Source organism: Nothobranchius furzeri, chromosome 10 (assembly GCF_043380555.1).
Source record: "Nothobranchius furzeri strain GRZ-AD chromosome 10, NfurGRZ-RIMD1, whole genome shotgun sequence".
In the NCBI taxonomy this organism is placed as follows: Eukaryota; Metazoa; Chordata; class Actinopteri; order Cyprinodontiformes; family Nothobranchiidae; genus Nothobranchius; species Nothobranchius furzeri.
The window spans coordinates 58,965,818-58,986,759 of record NC_091750.1 but is presented as its reverse complement, the minus strand read 5'-3'; the positions used below and the strand labels follow the sequence as shown (position 1 = coordinate 58,986,759).

General features: G+C 40.7%; 1 protein-coding gene across 4 annotated transcripts in view; it reads right to left on the bottom strand.

Annotated features, from left to right (window-relative positions):
• The window catches only part of LOC107386829 (rap guanine nucleotide exchange factor 6), a 153,487-nt gene that overhangs the window by 102,006 nt on the left and 30,539 nt on the right, over positions 1-20,942 (bottom strand). For 3 of the 4 annotated variants that reach the window (XM_070555838.1, XM_070555836.1, XM_070555839.1), the window contains exons 2-5: positions 17,811-17,881; positions 17,268-17,324; positions 16,106-16,189; positions 3,676-3,745 (exon numbers count right to left, since the gene is read on the bottom strand). In XM_070555838.1, coding sequence (XP_070411939.1) covers positions 3,676-3,745; positions 16,106-16,189; positions 17,268-17,324; positions 17,811-17,881 — 282 coding nt within the window. Of the gene's footprint in view, positions 1-3,675; positions 3,746-11,613; positions 11,750-16,105; positions 16,190-17,267; positions 17,325-17,810; positions 17,882-20,942 lie in introns of those variants that run through there. The other variant, XM_070555840.1, reaches the window with a different exon arrangement.

Genomic DNA, 20,942 nt, shown 5'->3' with positions numbered 1-20,942 from the left:
TAATTTTGTGCAAACAATTTATACATAAATGTCGATTTTTTAAGACCAAACCAACACTAGCCTATTGGAAAAACGACTTAAAATTATTAGTTAAATCTTTTAATTTAGTTGAAAAGAAAAAGGCTGATCTTTTTACTTCCTTTGTAGAAGATTTTGAGTTAGTAAGTTAATAATCTGTTAATTATGAGACTCCACCTTTAGATTTTCTTTTTTTCATATACGTGAAAATGTTTAATATGTAAGTAATGATTATCTTTTGAGTATATAATGTAAGGTGCATTTTGTTTGTATGTTATCTTCTCTAATAATAATAACTGAAAAAAAAAAGACATGGCATCTAATAAGGCATCGCCCGGAGACTTAGACCCGCTCCCATGTATTTTAGACCGGATTTTTATAGTTATATGTTACGAAGCTGCCAATGTTTTTCAACAACTGGGCATCATTTAATTCATTCAACAACATTTTGATGGGCAATTCCAAAGATTAATGGTTAAAAACCGCATATGGTCAGTTTAATTACTTTTAATGTGTATATGTGTGAAGGAGTTTGAAGAAAGAAAGCAACCACTGAAACATCTCGTCAACAGACAACAGCCTTGCAAGTGTAAAAGATTGTAGGAGATAACGAGAGTCACTTGGAGAAGCAGAGAAAAGAGAACTGGCTCACAGCTCCACTTTTCATCTAGATCTTTAAATCAGTCAGTTATAAGAAAAGGGATGTTTAACTCTCGTCTCCATACTGCTTCGGCAGTGAGTGATGTAACTGATCAGCGCCAAAAAGCATCCACAGTAACAGTAAAAGTATTATTCTGTTGAAACACAGCAATCATATTCAAAAGTTCCTGAAAACTGCCCAGAAAACGGCCAGCTCAGTGAAGCGGAGACACGGAAATCCTGTGAAGTTCCGAAAATAGAACACATCTTTGATTCGTCTCCTTTCAACATTCAGTTCTGATCTACTTTCAGCGTTCATTGTGTAGATGATATTTGGATTTAGATAACCAACTGCTCACAGAGATTTATAAATGGATCTAAAATTACATTATTGGCTAATTCAGGCCTTTACTGGGGACTTGGTTTTGGCATACAGAAAAATGAAGTGACATCACTTTTTAATAAAAACATCATTTACGAGCCCCTAATCTGCTGTAAATCAAACACTTAAAAGGAAGAAAAGTAATAGCACCATAGGCACAAAAGGAGAAAAAACAGCTCATGACAAGGAACACCTTTGTGTAAACGTGACAATTCATACATTAGTGAGTCTGAAGAACAAGCTATTTTAGCAGCAACAGTTCCTGCCAAAGATGAGTCTATACAGCCCATCAGACATGACACATTAATCCTAATCCAGTTGAGTAAAGCTATTAAAGTTAGTTATTTTTTTACTATGCTTTGTGATGTTTATACATGTGTTTAACTGTGTAACGTTTTCTCGATAACTTTGTGTGATGCTTGCCGCTGCCCATCTTGACGCCGGGTGTTTTTCAATGCCAAGGAACCTCGCCTTGATGTCTTGGTCCCGCCCCAGTTGCCTAGGAGATACGTCATCAGGAACCACCAAGACGTGTTCCAATGTTCATGTTCTACTGTCTTTTCTCTGTTTGTTAGCTGCTTAGCTAGCTGAGCAAGGATACATGGCGGGTGTCTTGTAACCTAGCCTTGGTCAAATATTTCCCAGAATGCACCACGGTATTTTCATAAGGATCAGAAGCCGGCAGCTACTTTGGGGGAAAATTTCAAGTTTAAATGTAAGTCAACTAATCGTAGCTATTGGGTTGCTATCTGAAATGTTTTGTTAATACTTAAATCTATGGTTGGTTAGTTGCATAGCAGTTCTAAGGTAGTAACTTGCTTACATATTTAACATTCATATACACAATTTAAAAAGTAAAAGGCTCGTTATATATTTATATTGAAACTTACGTATAAAATATACCGTTATATTCCGTGTCACGTGATGCAAGTCTATTGCATTTAACCGTTTTCTTTGACCAAGGAAGGACAGTGTCCTTGTAAGCAAGGCGCCTGGCCTCGCAAGACATCGCCTTGCGAGGCCAGGCGCTTGACATTGAGAAACACCCGAGGTCTCCCTTGAAAGAGATTTTTTAATCTCAAGGGGATTTTCTTCCCGGCTAAATAAAAGTTAAATAACATAAATAAAAAACATCCAAACGTCTAAGACATTCTGGTGGTATCTGTTTGTTAACTTGAAAGGAAACGTGACTTCCTGTAAATGAGGCTACTTCTCCCATTTGAGACACAACACAGGCACATAATAGGAATACTTTCATTATTATTTAAGAGGAACAGGAAGGAAAACTGGCATTTCCATTGCTTCCATGCAAGCCTTACACTTTGTTGCCTCAGCTTTATGTACACAAGGTGACAGTCCATCTAATAACAGAGTTTCATCACTTTCCCCCAGGCTAGAGTAACAACAGCTCGTTTTAAAGATAGAATAACAGAAATGTTAAAAGGTTTCTTCAAAATGCATCTATATAAAAGCTTTCACATCACTATCGATCATTTGAAAAAAGAAAGTTCTGAGAATAACTTGATAAATTGAGATAATAAAGGACTGAAATTAATTTGAAAACTCAAGTCGGGTGCTTCCGAGACATGTCCAGTGATATTGTGAGATCTCTTCTGTCAGAATGAAGGCGGTAGAAACTACTGCCACCTAGCAGTTGGAGTATAAATTGCACCACACAAAAGAAATATAGAAAATATGTCCATGTAATTCTGAATAAAAAAAAAGATACACTGCTTTTAAATAGCAAATCAGTATCATAACAAGAGATATTGCAATATTTGAGTGTGTTGATATTTTCATACATCCCCAGATACAAGTGGTTAGCATCCACTAGCTCTGGCACATTAAGATTTTATGACCACTTAGCTGGAGGGAAAAAGTATGCAACAGCTTCTTAAATGTATTACTTCTATTCTAGCTATTTCCACCATACTTTTATGCTGCACTTTTTTCTATTCTCTCTAAGGTATCCAATCAGGGCAACAGTAGCTCAGGAGGTAGAGCGAGTTGTCTAACAATCAGAGGGTTGTCGGTTCAATCCAGGGAATGCTGCTGTTGTGTCCTTGGGCAAGTCACTTAACCCATTTCGCCTAATGTTCGTGGTCAGAGAAAATAGTGGCACCAGTGTTCGGCAGTCTTGCTTCAGTCAGTGAGCCCCAGGTAGCTGGGTATCCTGGAACCCTAAGAAGGTGCTATACAAATACAGATCATTTGCCATTTTATCAGATCTTACAGGTGGAAAACTCAAACTCTTGCCCAGGTTTTATTTATGCAAAAAAAGCTCTAACGGGAAGTTTCTCCTCACAGAATTTGTGATTAGTTCCCTGTTGTATTATAAAAAGCAAAATAGAGGAGAAAGCAAGTGGACGATTATTAGCAATAATGAAAATAAATGCAACATTACAAAGAGCCTCATGAACAAAACATTTGAAAAGTGCATCAATATAAAACTGGAAAGCAAGACGGGGGAGAAGGAGTGATATAAAAGTGAGGATAAGATGTACAGAATTGGAATAAAGCGTGTAAAAGAATAAAACATCAAATAAAGATGAAAAACAGGACTAATTTCAAAGTCCGTCTGGGAGCAAGTACAAGTTTAGAACAAGGAGAGAGAGAAAAAAAACGTGTGAACTCACCACAATCATTTCTGAGGGCTCCAAAGTGATGCATTCACAGCCGCGCCTGCCCCCCAGCTGCCTGCCAAAACTGCAGAGGGAGTGCACAAAGACAAAAAAAATAAAAAATACATCAGCATAAAAAAGAAAGCAAAAACATACCCAAAGAAGGGATGAGGCGGTTCGCTCACAATGACAGCTGAGACAGATGCATTTAATCACAGCCGCCCACCCACAGAAAGCACCAACATTACAGGCCTTTAAATTACAATAATTGCACAAATCATTGAGCTGGACAAGCATCAAACGTAACCTGATACTGAGACTAGAAATGTCTTTAACTACAGGAAAAGAAGCAGCTGTTCAGAGTATGAGTATATATATATATATATATATATATATATATATATATATATATATATATATATATATATATATATATATATATATATAAATGTGGCAAGGTGGGTGGTGGTGTGCAAACAACAGAGGACAGCCATTGTGGTTGGTGTGGCAGTAACCCCCAAACTGGTGGAGTGCAGATCCCAGGAAAAACATCAGACATCTCAGGCCAGAAAAGAGCAGATCTAGGAGCAGCTGATACAGCAGAACCCTCAAGCTCCCAGGCCTCTGGTAGAAGACCCAAGCTTGGAAGGATGAGACCACCAGCAGAGGGTGAGATGTTAGAGCAAGGTCTGCTTTAAAACAGTGTTTCCCAACCCTGGTCCTCAGGGACCACTGTCCTGGGTGTTTTCCATGTTGCCCTTTCAAACTTCAGTGTCTCTGCTGCCACACACCTGACTTAAATGAATGAGTGATTAACTGGCATCTGCAGCACTTGATGTCCTCCTGAGGAGCCAATGTAAGGCCTAGTCCACACGTAGCCGGGTTTTTCTTAAAACGAATATCCACCCCTCCAAAAACTTGCATCCACACCACCGCATTTTAAAAACAAACTCTGTCCACACGTACACAGATAAATACGATGTTAAGGACATGCCAGACCTGTAGGCGGCAGTACTTCCCCCGTTCTTAACCTCGTCCTTCGTCTGTGGTCTTCCGCAAGGAGCAGTAATTCCGCTTGCAAAAACAAACAAGCAGAAAGCGCTTGGACAATTGATGGATCGGGTAGTGACAGAGCTTAGCTCTGAAGGCTTCCATGATGCTGGCTAGTGTAAACACAGGTCGCACACGTGATGTCAGCATTTTTTTTGTCGCGGAAAGTGACATTGCGGACCTTAAAAACTCCGGTTTTGTCCGTCCACACGCAGACACCCAAAACGGAGAAAACGCAGATCTTCACTTTGGCCGGAGTTTTTAAAAAGATCCGTTTTCGTGTGAAAAAACTCCGTTTTCGTGTGGATGACAGGCCAAAACGTAGAAAAATATCTACATTTTGGCAGATCCCCGGCTACGTGTGGACAGGGCCTAAATCATGTGTGCTGAAGCAGAAGGTTAGATTAGAGTTGGGAAAACACTGTATCGCCAAAATGAAACTAATTTAAAGCACTAACAGCCATTCTGAATTCAGTTTGAATGTGAAAACACAAAGTTTTCCTCTTTTAAACAGATTTATCAGTTCAGAACTGCATGCCATATTGGTTGGATGTCTCCGTAAGGTATTAACAGATATTTTTAGATCAGTTAACGTAAACTTCCCAAACTCAAGAGTATTTAAACAGATTTGAAATTTTAAGGCATTTCTTGACAAGCTCATGAAAAATCCCTCCCACTGTGAACAACAGTGTTTGTAAACTTGTGGAGAATGTGTGTGTGTAGAGATCTTCTGTCAGAATAGCTCAATCGAGGGGTGTGGTGAATCCTTCAAACATGTTGGGCTGCCAACATCTCTTGCTCCTTTTGGCAACTGAAACATGGTGATTCAGCTTCATTTAAACAATGCTGTTTTTGGGGGGAGAAACCACAACTCTAAATTTTCTCATCTGAATAAGTTTTTACATGTGTACATTAAACAGTCAGCGTGTCTCCCCGATGTACATCTTTCTGTTTTTTATGCCAACTTGTTGCCTCCCCACCATTGCCCCTATTCTTGTTTCCTGCTTTTATATGATTTCCATTTAAGTGTTCGATTTCTTCTATTTTTGTATTGATCTATTTCTCCCAACTTACATAAATCCATTCATTGCAAGCATGTTTTTTTCCAAATTGTCCTAAACTTCTTTTAGTATGTTCAGTGTGTTGCATTTCTCCCTTTTGCATCCAATTGTGTTTGTTGTTCTTCATTCTCGGCACATCTCCTTCTACATTCTCTTTTATCCAGTTTTTTTCTTACTGCTGGCTATTTCCTGAGTAAAAAGTTAAAAAATATATAACTTTTATCTAATCTTGAATTGCAGCCCCAGATCGAGGCAGATATTACTCAACATCAGCCACATGATTTAGGTCTCTGACGCAAGTCTGTCTTCATAATGAGCTCTAATGACAGAAACAATGATGAAAGTCCTCTTTACATATTTCTTCGTTTGTCCTCTGGCAAATATTCCAGGAAACGATAAAAGGTAGTGAAAAGGATGAAAAATCAAAGCCTATGTGAGACCCACAAAAGGAGGAATGAATCCATATCCGCTGGATCCAGATACATTTGCTGGAAACCCAACCAAGATGTGCAAAGAGTGCATTAAAATTTCTTATTTATAATGTTTTCCTTTTTGAAAACCATTGTAACACAGAAACAGACGGACTTGAAAAACATCAAAACAGGTTTAACGCTTTCTGCACATGCTTGTTGCATTTTAGGAACTTTATTTTCTGGCACTATCTTGGGCATTTCTTAAAGAATGTAGCCGTTTTCTTGCCTTGACCTCGGTGAGGTCACATACCAGAGTCAGCTGCAGAAAGCATTCCTTAAAAGAGCAAAGGATTTCCTGGAATCTGCCAATGACCCCTCCGTGTGCAAGATGCTTACGGACACAAACTCCTTAAACCATCCCACACCTTAAAGGTTATCTTACATTCTTGAGCCAGGGAGGTCACTCAAACTAGGCCTGTAGTGATAAAATAAACAAATATGATCCAAGCAGAACACAAACATAAGAGTTCCCCAGAGGGGAACTCAGTCAGCTGGGCTCTTTTGGAGCTCTCTGCCTGGAGGTCAGCCTGACTCTTGACAGATTTCTCTACTCTCCATTGAGGCGAGACGCCTGCTCTCTGTCAGACCTTCAAAACGCCTGCCAAGGCTATACGCAGGGTGGTGAGACAGTCTGTAAAGACACAATGGAGACATACTGTTTTCTATTTGTAAATAACCTTCAGCAGAAGTAGGGATTTTAAGATTTGTTTGCTGTCTGCATCCTGTGCATCCTTGATACAACTGCTGGTATCAAACGGCGTGCGTGCACACAAACGATGCTGCTGCTCTAGCTGAATTGAAATGTGATACCTGCTGGTCTGGATCTGTCGTCCACAAGCGGGAATCAGGCAAACCTCTAAAACCACAACACGACTAACACAACAGCTTTTAGCTCAACGAGAGAAACAAAGGTTTACAGTTTCATGAAACAACAACAAAGAGGAATTGTCAGAACACTCAGAAAAATGTAATCTCCATGTAAAGTGGCAGTCATAGTTGCTAACATCTTTGACATACTAGTACTGATTCAGTGGTTATAGTGATGCACCTATGCCCTTAACTAATGTACGTCCAGCTTAGATTATTTTTTAAATTACATTTTCATTTTTTATAATAATTTATTTGGTAAATTGTGGTAAAAATGTGATTTTCTGTATGTATTTGTAACCTATATAATATGCCATCTGGCACACGTAGAGAGTAAATCAAACTAGTCATGTAAGAATTTGAATTTTAAGCTTCAAACTTGGTGGTTTGCCACTAAATGCAGCTCTAACTAGTCAACCAACTAACCAATCAACCATCTGAATGAATCAATCAATAAATAAATGAATAAATAAAAGTGGTGACACTTTAAAATAATTAGCATTAATAAACTATTTGAAGAAGAAACGATCTTGCGCCTCTCAAGATAAAAATCACGAGGCGCTTCACAAGAACCAAAATAAAAAAAAATGATTAAAAAATATAAAATCAGGAGAAATAAACAATTGTGATAAAAGAAATGTGAGGAAAGAGAAAATGAATAAGAAAGAGGTAATCAGTGGATCCAGTGAAAGGCAGAATTGGGAGGTTTTGCTTGCTCAGGAAAAATTAAGTATTAAACAACTGCGTAATATTAATGTTAATAATATTGCACGAAGTAGTGTTAATAAAGGAACCCTTATTGTAAAGTGTTACCATTAAAATAATGTATACATTTCCAGTGGCACTGTTTTGTTTTTCATGTTTAGAACAATGAATCACAGCTAGAAACAGGAACTGCTTTTAACACGCCACAGTGGGAAGTTTTAAAGTCACCAACTTCCCACCTCCTATAAAAAATGTAAACGAACAGCATGCTATGAAGCAAGGGGGCAAACTACCACTAAAGTTTCTACACCACACGGCAACTCTGACCAAGACACGTATGGTGGGGAGACATAATTTACGTCTAAAACAATACTCTAATAATCAGCTGAGTGCTCCAGCTTTCTTGCTTCATGTTGATCCATCAGCTGTAGAGCACCAACTTCAGAGTGGATGATGTGACCTGTTGTCAACGGCTTTTAGAACAACCGCAGTACAGAGAAAGAGAGATTAGTTCTGAGTGGACAGACAAGCTAACAACTAGTCACAGTGAGGCCAGTAACAAATGTAGATTACTCCCAACTTAAAACAACATTTATAATTTCCATCCATCCATCCTTGTTCAACCGCTTATCTGGAGTCGGGTGACGGGGCAGCAGCCCAAGCAGAGAGGCCCAGACTTCCCTCTCCCCAGCTACTTGGGCCAGTTCCTCCGGAGGAATCCCAAGGCGTTCCCTGGCCAGCGTGTCCTGGAGAAACTATGTCTTCTCTTGGGTCTCCTCCAAGATGGACGTGCCCAGAAAGGGTGTTTTTAGTTTTGTGACATTAGTAGTTTGTCCTAAAGTTGAAGAGGTAGCAGCTGACTGTTTTTCCTTCTTTGATATTATTAAGCAAAGAACCTCTCACACCAGTGGTGTTCTGCTACTAAAGCACGTTATGAGTGGAGGACCCAGGTAGGTGTGGCGGCAAGAACGACAACCGGATGGTCCAATGGTTGTGTATTATTGGTGGAGAATTTTAGACGAATGTGACAGAACCACTTTATGAATTAAATTTATTTTGTTTTCATTTTCAATCTCCACAATATATTTATAGCTTTACTTGGTTAGAACATTGTTAGGAGGCATGAAAGAAAAATGTTTAACTCATTCACTGCCATTGACGACAAAAGTCATCATTTTAAATCCAACCGTTCACTGCCAGTTTTTAACTGTGTGGGCGTCGGAACGAGCCCCCGCACCGTGAGAACAAACATCCCAGCTCTAAAGCCGATCTTCATCCACGTACGTCACACGTCCTGTGATCAGGATGCAGAAAATCCATGTGTTAGAAGATCGTTGTGGTCCGCTGCTGTAAAAAAAAGTGAGGCGCGAACCGGAAAAGCTTCTGCCAATCACAATTCGAAATCGGATTATGAGAGAATGGATAACGCTCGAAACACGCAGATTTTTCCTGATGTAAGAGGTGAATCTCCTCTTTGTTTCGTTGGGTTTGGCGTTGACATCATCCTAGCGTGCAACGTTCTGTGACTCCTAAAAAATGTGAAAACGCTGAAAAATGCTGGCAGCGAATAAGTTAAGCTCATTTGTTTTCCAAATTTGCTTTTGCAGCTTTAATTTTACAATAATCCACTGTAGAGCCGTCCCCGCTGTAACTAACCATATTAGCTCATCTTTCAAGTCAGAACTAATCTGTTCCTTCAAACTGGGGTCATTCAAAATGCTATCTACAACAGGCAAGATAGTGATACTCTTTCTACTGAACCCCACTTCAAAGGATTGAAACCAGTAATGTGGATGGTATGAAGCTTTAACGCTTGCTGCAATTTGTCACTTTATAAGAGTAAAAATACTTTTAAAGATCTAGAAAACTTTCTGTAATTAAAACAGATGAAGGTTCACCCAAATGCGGTGGTGCACATTGGTCTTGTACAATACCACATTAAAGGTTCAAATGGCAACAAATGAGTTGGATAACACAAGATTAAGCACTTAATTTTTTCCTATAATTATGTTGCAGAAAAACCTTCTTTTCTCCATTTGATTGTATCAAAACTGACCATCTAAGGCGTTAATAAAAGTACTTTTAGCGGATCTATGTCTTCCATACACCAATAAATATTTACTCATGCTGCATTTCAGCAGCTGACGATTTTTCTGTCCACTTTACCTCAAGAAACAAGTTTTAGTCTTGGTCCAGGGACAGCACCCTGGGCAATAAACCACGTCAGCCATGAGGAAACTTCGGCCACACACACATTTACAAAACACACACGCGCTATGAGAGGAAGTGTTTAACCAGCAATAAGCCAGGGACGGACAAATACCAGAGTAATTTGCTTTAAAAAGACCTTGAAAACTTTTTCATGTATTAAAGTTTGTTGCTTCATTCTCAAAAACGCTCCAGTTAGGAATCGGTATATTACCTTTAACGCCACCATCTGGTGACACTAAGGGGCTCAGTTCATTTTCTGATTGTAAACTTTAATTTACATCATATCGAAAAGAGACTACATTTCTACAATGACAATGTCCTTGGTATTTTTATTTATTTATTTTTTTTTTGTTATTTGTGTGTATGTTGTGTGAAAGTCAAACCTATTATAGAGCTCAGACTTGTCAAAGGAGGATTTGTTGAGGTTTGAATTCTTTAATGGAAAAACTCGTTTTCCTGCATAACTTCTCCAGCAGCATGGTTGGCTTGGTTTTATTTAATGCATGACTTTTTTTTTTTGTTCTTGTTTTACTCTGGGCCTCTATCAACAAAACATGCCACAGGTGAATGGAATGTGTTTTCTAAATTCAGAGCCTTAGGAAGGATTTTTGTTTCCTTTCAAAGCATTGAACTGTACCACAATTTAGTAGCTAGATTCTAAGGGAAATTCAAATATTTTGTTCAAGAATCAAACTAAACTGAAGTTTTATTGAATCTAGTTTCTATATAACACACACACACACACACACACACACACACACACAATTAAGCTGGCCAATTTTGCCGTTTTAAATAGCAAGACCACCAGCACAGACACAAAACTGCCAGACAGGACTGCAAAGAATGATGCAGAAGTTAATTTAGGCATCTAATCTGAGGAATACCGGCATCAACAGCTGTCTTCAGCGCTGCCATTCAAGGCATCGCTTAAAAGAAAGATAACGCATCAACACACGACTAAACCTACAATCTTTTACCAAATCTATAGATTGTCTCCTTGAAATCATCAGTTAAATGTGGAACAACAAGTTACAGCAATGCCATAAAATTTAGATACGTACTTCTCCAGTAGCTGTGGGGTTTTGAGGAACTAAACAAGCATAGAATTTGTGGTTAAAAAGTACAAATAAATATGTTTATACATCTTAGTTAGCAATGCATTGTTGCATCCATTTGAAAACAAGAAACATTTTCTCTTTTTCTTCATTTCCCCCATTCATCGTGAGTAATTTCCCCTAAGTCAGCCATCGACTGAGCTCCATTGACACAATAGCTGCTAGCTTAAACATGTAAAATGTTGCTGCTTCTCTTTATGAGAATCGGAGCAGAGAGAAACATGACGGCACACAGAAGTTGGTGCTGTGATTGCAGAGTTAAGAGGCCCGGCGGTTTTCTGTTATCCTGTCAGAACTCCGCAGGGAGTTCTAGGCTTTCCAGTTGTTTAAATGATGGAAGGGCAGGAAAAGAAACATGCAGGGATGAGGACCGCATGAAGAAAAAGCGAGGGAGTTTTAAAAAAATGACTCAACTGGTAGCTCGAAAGCCGGATTGAAAGGGAAGAAAACATTAAAAAAAACTTTACTAACCAGGAACAGCAACGTCTTTGAACTCCTTTTGATATTCCGCATATTATCCACAAACACACAAAGGGGAAGTTTCACTTTGGGAAAAATCCAGAATCCGATCCAAGCAGGTTTGATTTGTGCTCCGTGTGAAAGAAAGGCATTCCCTCAGAAAGTAGAACTAGCTGACTACCAGGTTTTGAGTTGAGCTTTAACAGAGGAAGGAGTGTGTTCCCTCTCTCTCTGTTCACTTCTCTGTCTGCTGGCTCCAACAAGGTGTGTGTGCGCGCGTGCGTGCGTGTGTGAGTGAGTGTGCTCATTTCCTGCCTGGATGTGCTTCTGGGCTCCAGGCGGACAGGCTGCTCATGAACACATGGCCTTCCACTGCTATGACAGGGGTTCCGCATTCCACACACACACACACACACACACACACACACACACACACACACACACACCAATTAGCCTCCCCTGTGACCCTTTCCAAACCCCCACGCTGCTACTAGAACTACAACACATGCATCTATTTTTTGCAGGGCACCAACAACAACAACCCTGTCACCACCCAGACACACACACACACACACACACACACACACACACACACACACACACACACACACACACACACACACACACACACACACAAATTGCCCTGAGGTTACAGGACCAATTCCTCTCTGCTACAATTCAGCCATTAAAATTAAAAGAAAAAAACACAAAAAGAAAAGTAAAAATCCTTTTAAAAATCTTTAGTGATCCGCTCTTTTTTTTTTTTTACTTTATGCACAATTTAAAACGCACAAAATGAAATGGTGTGTGAGTAGAGTCAGAGTATCAACCACAGCTTATCATTCAACAGAAATCAGCAGCAACAGCCGTCAAAGTGACAGCAACTGTTACGGTTAAATTTCAGGTCTGCTTATTTTGGAGAAGTTTTTCTTGGAAGTAGATAACAGAAACAAGGAAGTCGCCAAATGAATAACAAAGTTTTTTTTTCTGCATTGTTTAGTAGTGATCCAAATAACCTTGGATTTTTATAACGGCAAAAGCTGCTTGCTTCAACTTCAGATTAGTCACTAAATGTCACAATAACAATAAAACACGAGGCAGCAAGGTTGGAGCTTCTGCTAAGCCATTTGGTTCTATTTAGAAATAAAAAACAAATCACGTTTATTTTAGTTCTGGGAATAATTTTGACTTGTTCGTGGAAGGAGTGCTTCTGGAACTCAAAAATTCCTTGATGTTTCTAATCGTGCTGCTATGCCCTCCTACCGGGACTTTCCATCGGACGCATACCGTATTTTCCAGACTATAAGTCACACTTTTTTTCATAGTCTGGCTGGTCCTGCGACTTGTATACCAACGTGACTTACATACCAAATTATGTATACCATGATGCGGCGGGCCGCTCCGGACCAGGAATGAGCTCCCCTGCCCCGCCATCACCTGCTGGAGACCGTTGCGTCCTGCTGCAGGCCGACTCCAGTCCAGGTTTCAGCTCCTCTGCCCCGCTGGGAGGGTTTCAAACACCGTCATCACCTGCTGCAGCCTGTGGCGGGGTGCTGCGGGCGCTCTCCCTGCCCGCTGGGAGGGTTTGAAACACCGCCATCCTCTGCTGGAGACCGTGGCGCACTGCTGCACCCTGATTGTTTATTCTGTCATTGTTACCGGTACTTGTCTTGCAATGTGAAATGCTTGGTCTCAGATTTTGTAAGAAAAATAATAAAATTTCCCCCAAAATGCGACTTATAGTCCAGTGCGACTTATATATGTTTTTTTCTTCTTCATTATACATTTTATGGCTGGTGCAACTTATACTCCGGAAAATACGGTAAGTGTCGTGTAAGATCTATGAGGCGTAGTATGCAGCAGTTAGCCGAGCGTCACGATCACCTGGCTCCCATGCGAGGATAGTCGTGTTGACTGCCTGTGGAGACCACTGAGGGAGACCACAGAAACTCTGCAGCTTGGTGAGTTGATGCGTACTTCACTTGGGAGTCACTCAACTGAGTTTTTCTGTCAAAAAGCACCCAAAAGCCTAGTAGCTATGAAAGTATTGGCTGACATGATCCTCAGAGATTTGCTCTCAACTCCACCTCTTTGCCCAATTTTGTGGATTGTCTGAGCATTGAGAGACTTGTGGCACGGCCAAGATGGCGGTTATCGGAACCGCCCATTCAGCCTTAATTCAAACCTAAATAAACCGTCAAGGTGAGTTTGTCCAGTATTTCTACAGTCTTTGGTTTCCACCGGCTGCAACACATCCCAGAGGCGTAGCGACACGCCGCTCCGCTAAATTCATGCTTCAAATCTCTTTTTTTTACACGCTACACTTCCAGAACGCATCAAGCTCAGCAGTTTGGATTGGGAAGCAAGTTAGTAATATTCAGAAACTTTTTAAATAAAGGTCAAGTGCAGATTTCCAGTTGATGAACTGTTAAAAAAAATTGTACGTCATTTCCTGTGACACTTTCGTAGCTGAAGTACAGAACAGAAAATTAACCAAAGACTTTTTTGGACACATCTTTCTCCTTACTGGTTATTCATGAACAGCAAAAATCATGCATGATGACGCAGTCTAGTCATTACACGGCCTCGCAGGACTAGCTGCATAAAACGCTTTTGCTTCTGTTTCGTGTCTGAAACACTCCTGTTGGGAAGGGCGATCATGGGTAAAACGAGTCTGTTACGTGCCGCTGATGCATCCAGCGGCAAGGCTGGCTGAGAGAAACTGCTGAAAACCAAAATAGATATGTAACCATTTTGACAGCTGTAAGTTCTGCTGAGATCTGCAGAAGATTCATCCAAACCATTTTCTTCTTCAGACAAAACCCTCAAAACTGTGTTTTCCCAACAAAACCTCCCAACTGGTTGGGCTTAAGAAGACCGCATGCTGGTGTTTGACTAAAGCTTTAGCCATCAAACTTAATTTGGGACCAATTTGTGCGCCTCATCACAGGCCAGAAAGTTCTTTAAGATCCCATTAAACAGAAGGTATTTACTTTCTCCTTTCAGGTTTTTGGCAAGAGCTGTTTCTGTTTCGGTCCAACTATAACAACAGAGTGGAGCGGAGGTCGGACTTCAGGCCCTCGCTGTCACGGTTTCTCATTAAATCAGACTCGGTGTTTAAACAGGTGCAACACATTAGCTCAAGGTATTTTAAGTACTTTTTGGCTATCTGACTGGTCTCCCTGATCCACAGAGGGCAGCCTGACGTTTTGTTAAGTTTATCAAATCACAAAAGGACTGTTGATGTCCAGTGGTTTAAAAGAGCAAAACACCTCTGGAGAGACGTTTCCTGGATTTCTTTTTTTTTTTCTGCTGTCAAGGGAGAAGGGCTATCAGGAGGGAGGAGGTCTGTAGTTGTTCTATTTAAAATAAGAAAGTCACCGCTGAAATAAAATATCACGTTTTCTCTCAAAAAATGTTTATTTCAGGAGAAAAAGGTATCTGACAATGTGCCAGTCTGACTGTGTTTTTACCGCCTTCATTCTGACGGAACGAGATCTCCTGATAACACAGGATGAGTCTTGGAAGTGTCTGACCTGGGTGTTCCAGTTAAAGGGACACTACGCAACTTTTTAATATTTTTTTAATCACTTTCTTGAACCAGTATGTGCTAAAATCACCCTTTACATGGTTAATGAAATATCACTCAGACCCCTACCGCCCTCTGTGGCCAGATTTCCACACTTGCAACTTCAGAGTGTCGGGACGCCACCTGTTAAGACCTAGAAAAAACTGAGCTTACATACCTGGCACTTTTTTTTTATTTATAATAATTTATGTGAGGATTGATGGACGTTGAAGAAAGTTATTTTCTCCATGTTGTGGCCACCAGCCTGGCCACTGCCACAGTGGATGCAGGAGCCAGGATCACCCAGCCCTGGTGATCAGCCTGGCACCGCCCCTCCTCCTCCTCCTCTCTTCCAGGCTGCTGAGGAGCACAGCTGAGATGAATCCCTCTGACGACCCACACCTGGGACAAAAAGGCTGTGCCTTCAGCAGTCTGGGAGGCAGCAGTCTAGGGGTTCTGCTGTTCTCCAGGCCTTACGCTTTGTTTTAAACCCCCCTTTGTGTGTTTTAGAAGATCTATGTGATCTTTTTGGTTTATGTATTGTTTTTTAAGGTTAATGTCGTAGTTAACCGACTTTGGGATTTTAAAACACTCGGTGTGTTCGAAGTGTCGGATTTTATTATCAACTTTGAGATAACTCCTTCTAGTCTAATGCTGATAAAATCTGACTTCTCATACTTTCAATTTTGGTTTGGTGACATGTCATGTTTCTCGTGATCGGATAAGATGAGGAACACACACAAGAATATGTACACACATCACCACCTATAATATGACAAGCTTTGAAGTTTATGAAGCGCCGTATGTTGTCAGATAACTCCAGCTTCTCTAACCACTGTTTTGTGTGTGTGTGTGTGTGTGTGTGTGTGTGTGTGTGTGTGTGTGTGTGTGTGTGTGTGTGTGTGTGTGTGTGTGTGTGTGTGTGTGTGTACATACCAGCACCTGGCCAGGTGCATGTGCCCCTTGACAAAAACGGATCCTGACAGCAGAATATACCAGCAGGTAGCGATGCTTTCTGGACTGGAAAAGATAAACAGTTGAAAAAAATCTAAAGTTTTATTTTTAATAACTTAAGTGTAAAATCAGAAAGTAAAAGGTAAAGATTCCTGAGGATGGAAAATATTGTAGATCACAACAGTTAATTTTTACTTAAAAAGCAAACAATGTGGCAAATTCATCTCAAACCATAAATTGCGTTTATGTTTGCATCGTTTTGTCATTTTCCAAACCTCAGCAGCCTTTTTGCTGCATAACTGTACAATCACTCTAATGTGGTGTAAAATCGAGCAGAAATCTTGCTGGAATCATATTTAAAAGCAAACAGAAAGGATGAGATGTTAAGGATTTAAACTAAAGTTGGCATGGTTAGTTGAGGAGGCTCTGATCACTTTCGTCTGCCGGTTGTTCGGCGAGCGTTCGTGTGTGTAACAGATGAGTATTTGAATATGTCAGCTGCATTTTTTCTGAGTTCACATGAAGACTTGCATTAGAGAACAAATAAAAGAGTGGCTGTCTATTCGATGGTAAATTATGATGGTGTCTAATGTGACTCCTGTGCATGATAATGCGCCAAAAACACGCACAGACTCTGCCTCATCCTTTCATCCGTCTCTGTCCTCCCTCCGTCGCCGATGCTTCCTCCTCATCCCTCTTCCACCTCGAGTTCTCATTCCTCCTCTCAGCTCATTTCTCATCTTGCCTCCCTCTTGACATTGCTATTCTTTCCTCCTTCTTCCTCTTTAGCATATTCTCACCATGTTTTCTCTCCTCCTCTGAGTTTCATCAAATCTTCCAACAGCTTTTTATTTGATGCCCTGTTCTCCTTTCACTTTCATCCTATTTGTCTGTCATTCATCTTTTATTCTTCAAGTTCTCCTCCATCTCCATTTGATGTATGATGATAAAATAACAGAAATTAGCCGTTTAACCTCGGCTCACAACAAAGCGTCGAGTTGGAGTCATCTGCTTTTATCAGATTTTTGCTGAAACTAAACTTTACTAGATGATAAAATCATTGGGATGTATGTATGTTTGACAAAGCCTGTGATTAAGAATCAGGGCAAACATGCGTTTTTTTTGCAGGAGTGTTTGTACTTACTAAAACAGGATGTGGTGAGCCTCGTACCTCTCGTACCTGGCTGAGGTACACATCGACCTAAGAGAGACAGGCAAAGATGTTAGCTTCTTCTTCTCTGAAACATCCATACATTTCTTGCTCTTGCAAGCCCAACTCTGAGCCATTTTGTTTGTTTAATTAGTTTACAGTGAGTGTGTCTTCTTAACTAGCCGAAAAGCTATTACTCTTTTCACAAAGGAAGACCAATGATGAGTGATGTATCTGTTAAGACCTTCCTTTGAGATGAAAGATCATTCATTCCTCTTTAAATGAGTCGAAACGACATCTGAACGAGGCATTTGAGACCATCCTAGTTTGTAAATGTGAGTATATGAAGAGAAACTAATATTAAATGTAGTCCTAATCATAAAAAGCACAGAAGGAACTAATTTAACCACTTTATTGTCTTTTTTGGGCAAGGTGTTCAATAACGATTGAATGAAAAATGGACGTTTCAGCAATGTTTTACAGTTACAAAGCTTAGCACTGAATATTGGTTTTAAAATGAAAAGTGAAAGAACTCACCTTAACTGATGTTCCCTGAGGTGGGAGAGGACATCCATGTGGTAGAGGTGGCAGTAGATAATATGCAGGTCCTGTAAAACATCAAGATGGTGAAATCAAAAACAATGAAATGGCCAAGAAAATCTAAAAAAATTATCTCAGTTTTCACAGGAAAGAGTGAATGTATAGTGTTTTGTTACTTTAAGACTGCAATAATACGAGTGGGAGTGGGGGGGTGGGTGTTGGGGGGTCTCTTTGACACAAGGTTGGCAACCATTGCTATAGGAGGCCATTCAGAACATTGTCTGTGTAGGACGATCATTCAAAACCTTTACTCTAAAACTCACTTCAAATGATCCCTTTAATTTGTTTCTGACATCGTCAAATTTGATAAGTTAAAGACCAAGTTCACTTGTTTTTCAACACATTTGCAGTGGTCTCTAGTATAAAATAATGCCTTGTGAGTTGATCTCAGTGGGGAAAAAGCTCTGGTGTTTCTGTTTCAGGAACTAGAAATAAGCCAGAGGGGAAGTAAGGATTTGGAGTCTTACATTCACATAACTGGACATCTCGCCTCCAACTGGCTAACAGCAACGTGACTCTACCACTGACACCCGTTTGTCTTGCAATGCTGATGTTTTATCTCCACAAGTAAAACAGCCTAGAGGGTTTCTGCCTTATTGTTTAGCTGCTAATGCTAATGTGTAGCTTCTACCAGCTGAGGCATGCTCTGCTCTCTCCTGGACACTAAAAATCAGCAAAAGTCTTCCCCAACCGCAATTCAAGATAGGTGAGTCCATTGTTCAATGTGACGTTCAAATGTCACTGGCTTTTCTAATCTGCGCGTTTCCCCGTCTATTTTCCAGGAAACAACAATTTTCATGTTTAGCCTGCATGTGACCGCTGATATTTGAAAAATAACAAGTAACAAATCTGTTTCTCATTGAACTTGGTCTTTAATTACTGAAAATCTGTATACAATAAGCTTTAGTTGTGAACGTGAACTGAAAGTCAGATCAGATGCAGAAATCTGACAGGACCCACTTGGCTTGTTAAACACTGACTATCAAACTGACACCTTCAAAGCAGACAGACAGGCATTACATTTACAGTGTGTGCCCACAAGACAGCAGAGAGACACACACACTCACACACACAAACTGCCTTAAAATAGTACACTATCAGGGCTAGGGCTGCAACAACGAATCGATAAATTCGATGAAAATCGATTACTAAAAGCATTGGCAACGAATTGCGTCATCGATTCGTTGTGTCGCACAACTCTTCCAAAAGCGCCCCCCCTTCCCGCCCGCCGTTGCGCGCAGACCAGAGCAAGTCAGATCAGCGCGAGGGAGAGCCGCAGATCAGCGCGAGGGAGAGCCGCAGATCAGGGCGAGGGAGAGCCGCAGATCAGCGCGAGGGAGAGCCGCAGATCAGCGTGAGGGAGAGCCCGTACCGGCAGATCAGCGCGAGGGAAAGCCGGCAGACTTGAGCTGCTGCGAACCGGTTCCGCATTGTTGCACAGCGATCCAGGCAGCTGCTTCCAGCGCACGGTCCATTCTCAAAGTGGCGCAACCAAAAAACTATAATTAGCACACGATCGTTCATGTCCGCACATGTTCTCTATTTTCTGTCTTATTTGTGCCTGAAGCGCGCTACTGCGGAGCTCATCACCTGTGCTGTGGTGATGTCACCTCACACAGCATCGAAAACGCGCTCTGAGCTTTTCGGTCAGGAGATCCCTTTGATCTGCTCAAAAGTAACTGATGAGGTGAAAAGATAAGAATCCAGGCAACAGATTTTCTGGAGAATTAAGAGGAGATGCAGGAAGATGAGAGACAGACAGGACAGGAAAATAGTTCAATAAAAACAAGAAAACAAAACAAAGTGTTGAAAAGTCAAATGTAGGTAGATATATCTCCACTACACGTTTTTACCAGTAAAAAACAATAAGTTATACACATGTCATATTTATACATCTGATACAATTCAGATCACCTTCAAAACTCAGTCACACACCCAGGGTTTCAAGACATTTTGGGGGCCAAGGCAAAATGCGACCACCCCCCCCCCCCCCCCCCCAATAACTGGGCTCCCCAGAAGCCTCTGTGTAATTCATACCCTCTCCAGGAGTGTTAGTTATACGGTGTTTATAAAAGCCCCTCAGACATTACTGACATGTTCTAACATTATCAGATGAAAAACTAAATTATCAGACATGCTGTTCCATCTGCTTCTTTTATAAACTTGCAAAAAGTAACAAAACCATTTGAAAGCCACTATTTGTGGATTCTCTGAAAGTTTCCATGGAGTGTGTGACAACTTATTTTTTCATTGATCCTATCGTCTAATCTCACAGCTGAAACAAGCATCCTTAATAATCTGTGCACAGGAAGCTTACCGATGCTGTAGTAAAACAAAAGGTATAATAATTTATTATTAATAAAACCTTGTTGCAGCACTAAAGCAGAAAAATTAGATTTTGCATTAAATATGCAAAATATTTACATGTGAATTGTTTTAGAGCCCTTTAATTGGCAGAATCTGATATTAATTTAGTTCTTACAAAAAATGGGTCCCAACATGGTTTGTGTGGCGTTGCCATAGTGTGACGTCATAGGCACAGATCCCCTGTCCTCTTGTTTGGAAATGGAAATATGGTCACCCTACATTACACAAACTGTCCACCCGGGCTTTTGCGCTGCACAGAGACGCTTCGCTGCCTATGACTTTGAACGTCAGTTGAGAGTCAGTCTCATGCAGACTGACCAATGAAGAGAGGGCCTCAAGTTAAGACCCTCTCCTCATTGGTCAGTCCACACGAGGTGGGTCAAAGGTTACTCTGGGCGGGTTACGTGTTGTCAGGCATTCAAGTATTAAGTATATTTACTGCATATTACAGTAAAATATTCTGTATGTGACCACGTTATGGTGATCCTTGGGTCGTGATGATGGAGCCCTTGAATATTGTTGCCCAGGGTACAACAAAGTGTTAATCTGGCCCTGGTTCCGCCGTCACATTCCCGCGGAAACTGGTTGATCACACCGGGGCCAGACTACTAGCATGTGGTTTTACAACCACAATGTCCTCAGAAGCAAAAACGCTTTTAAAAGGGAGGGAGGAGTCCTAACTGTTGCTGCAGGCGTGTTGTT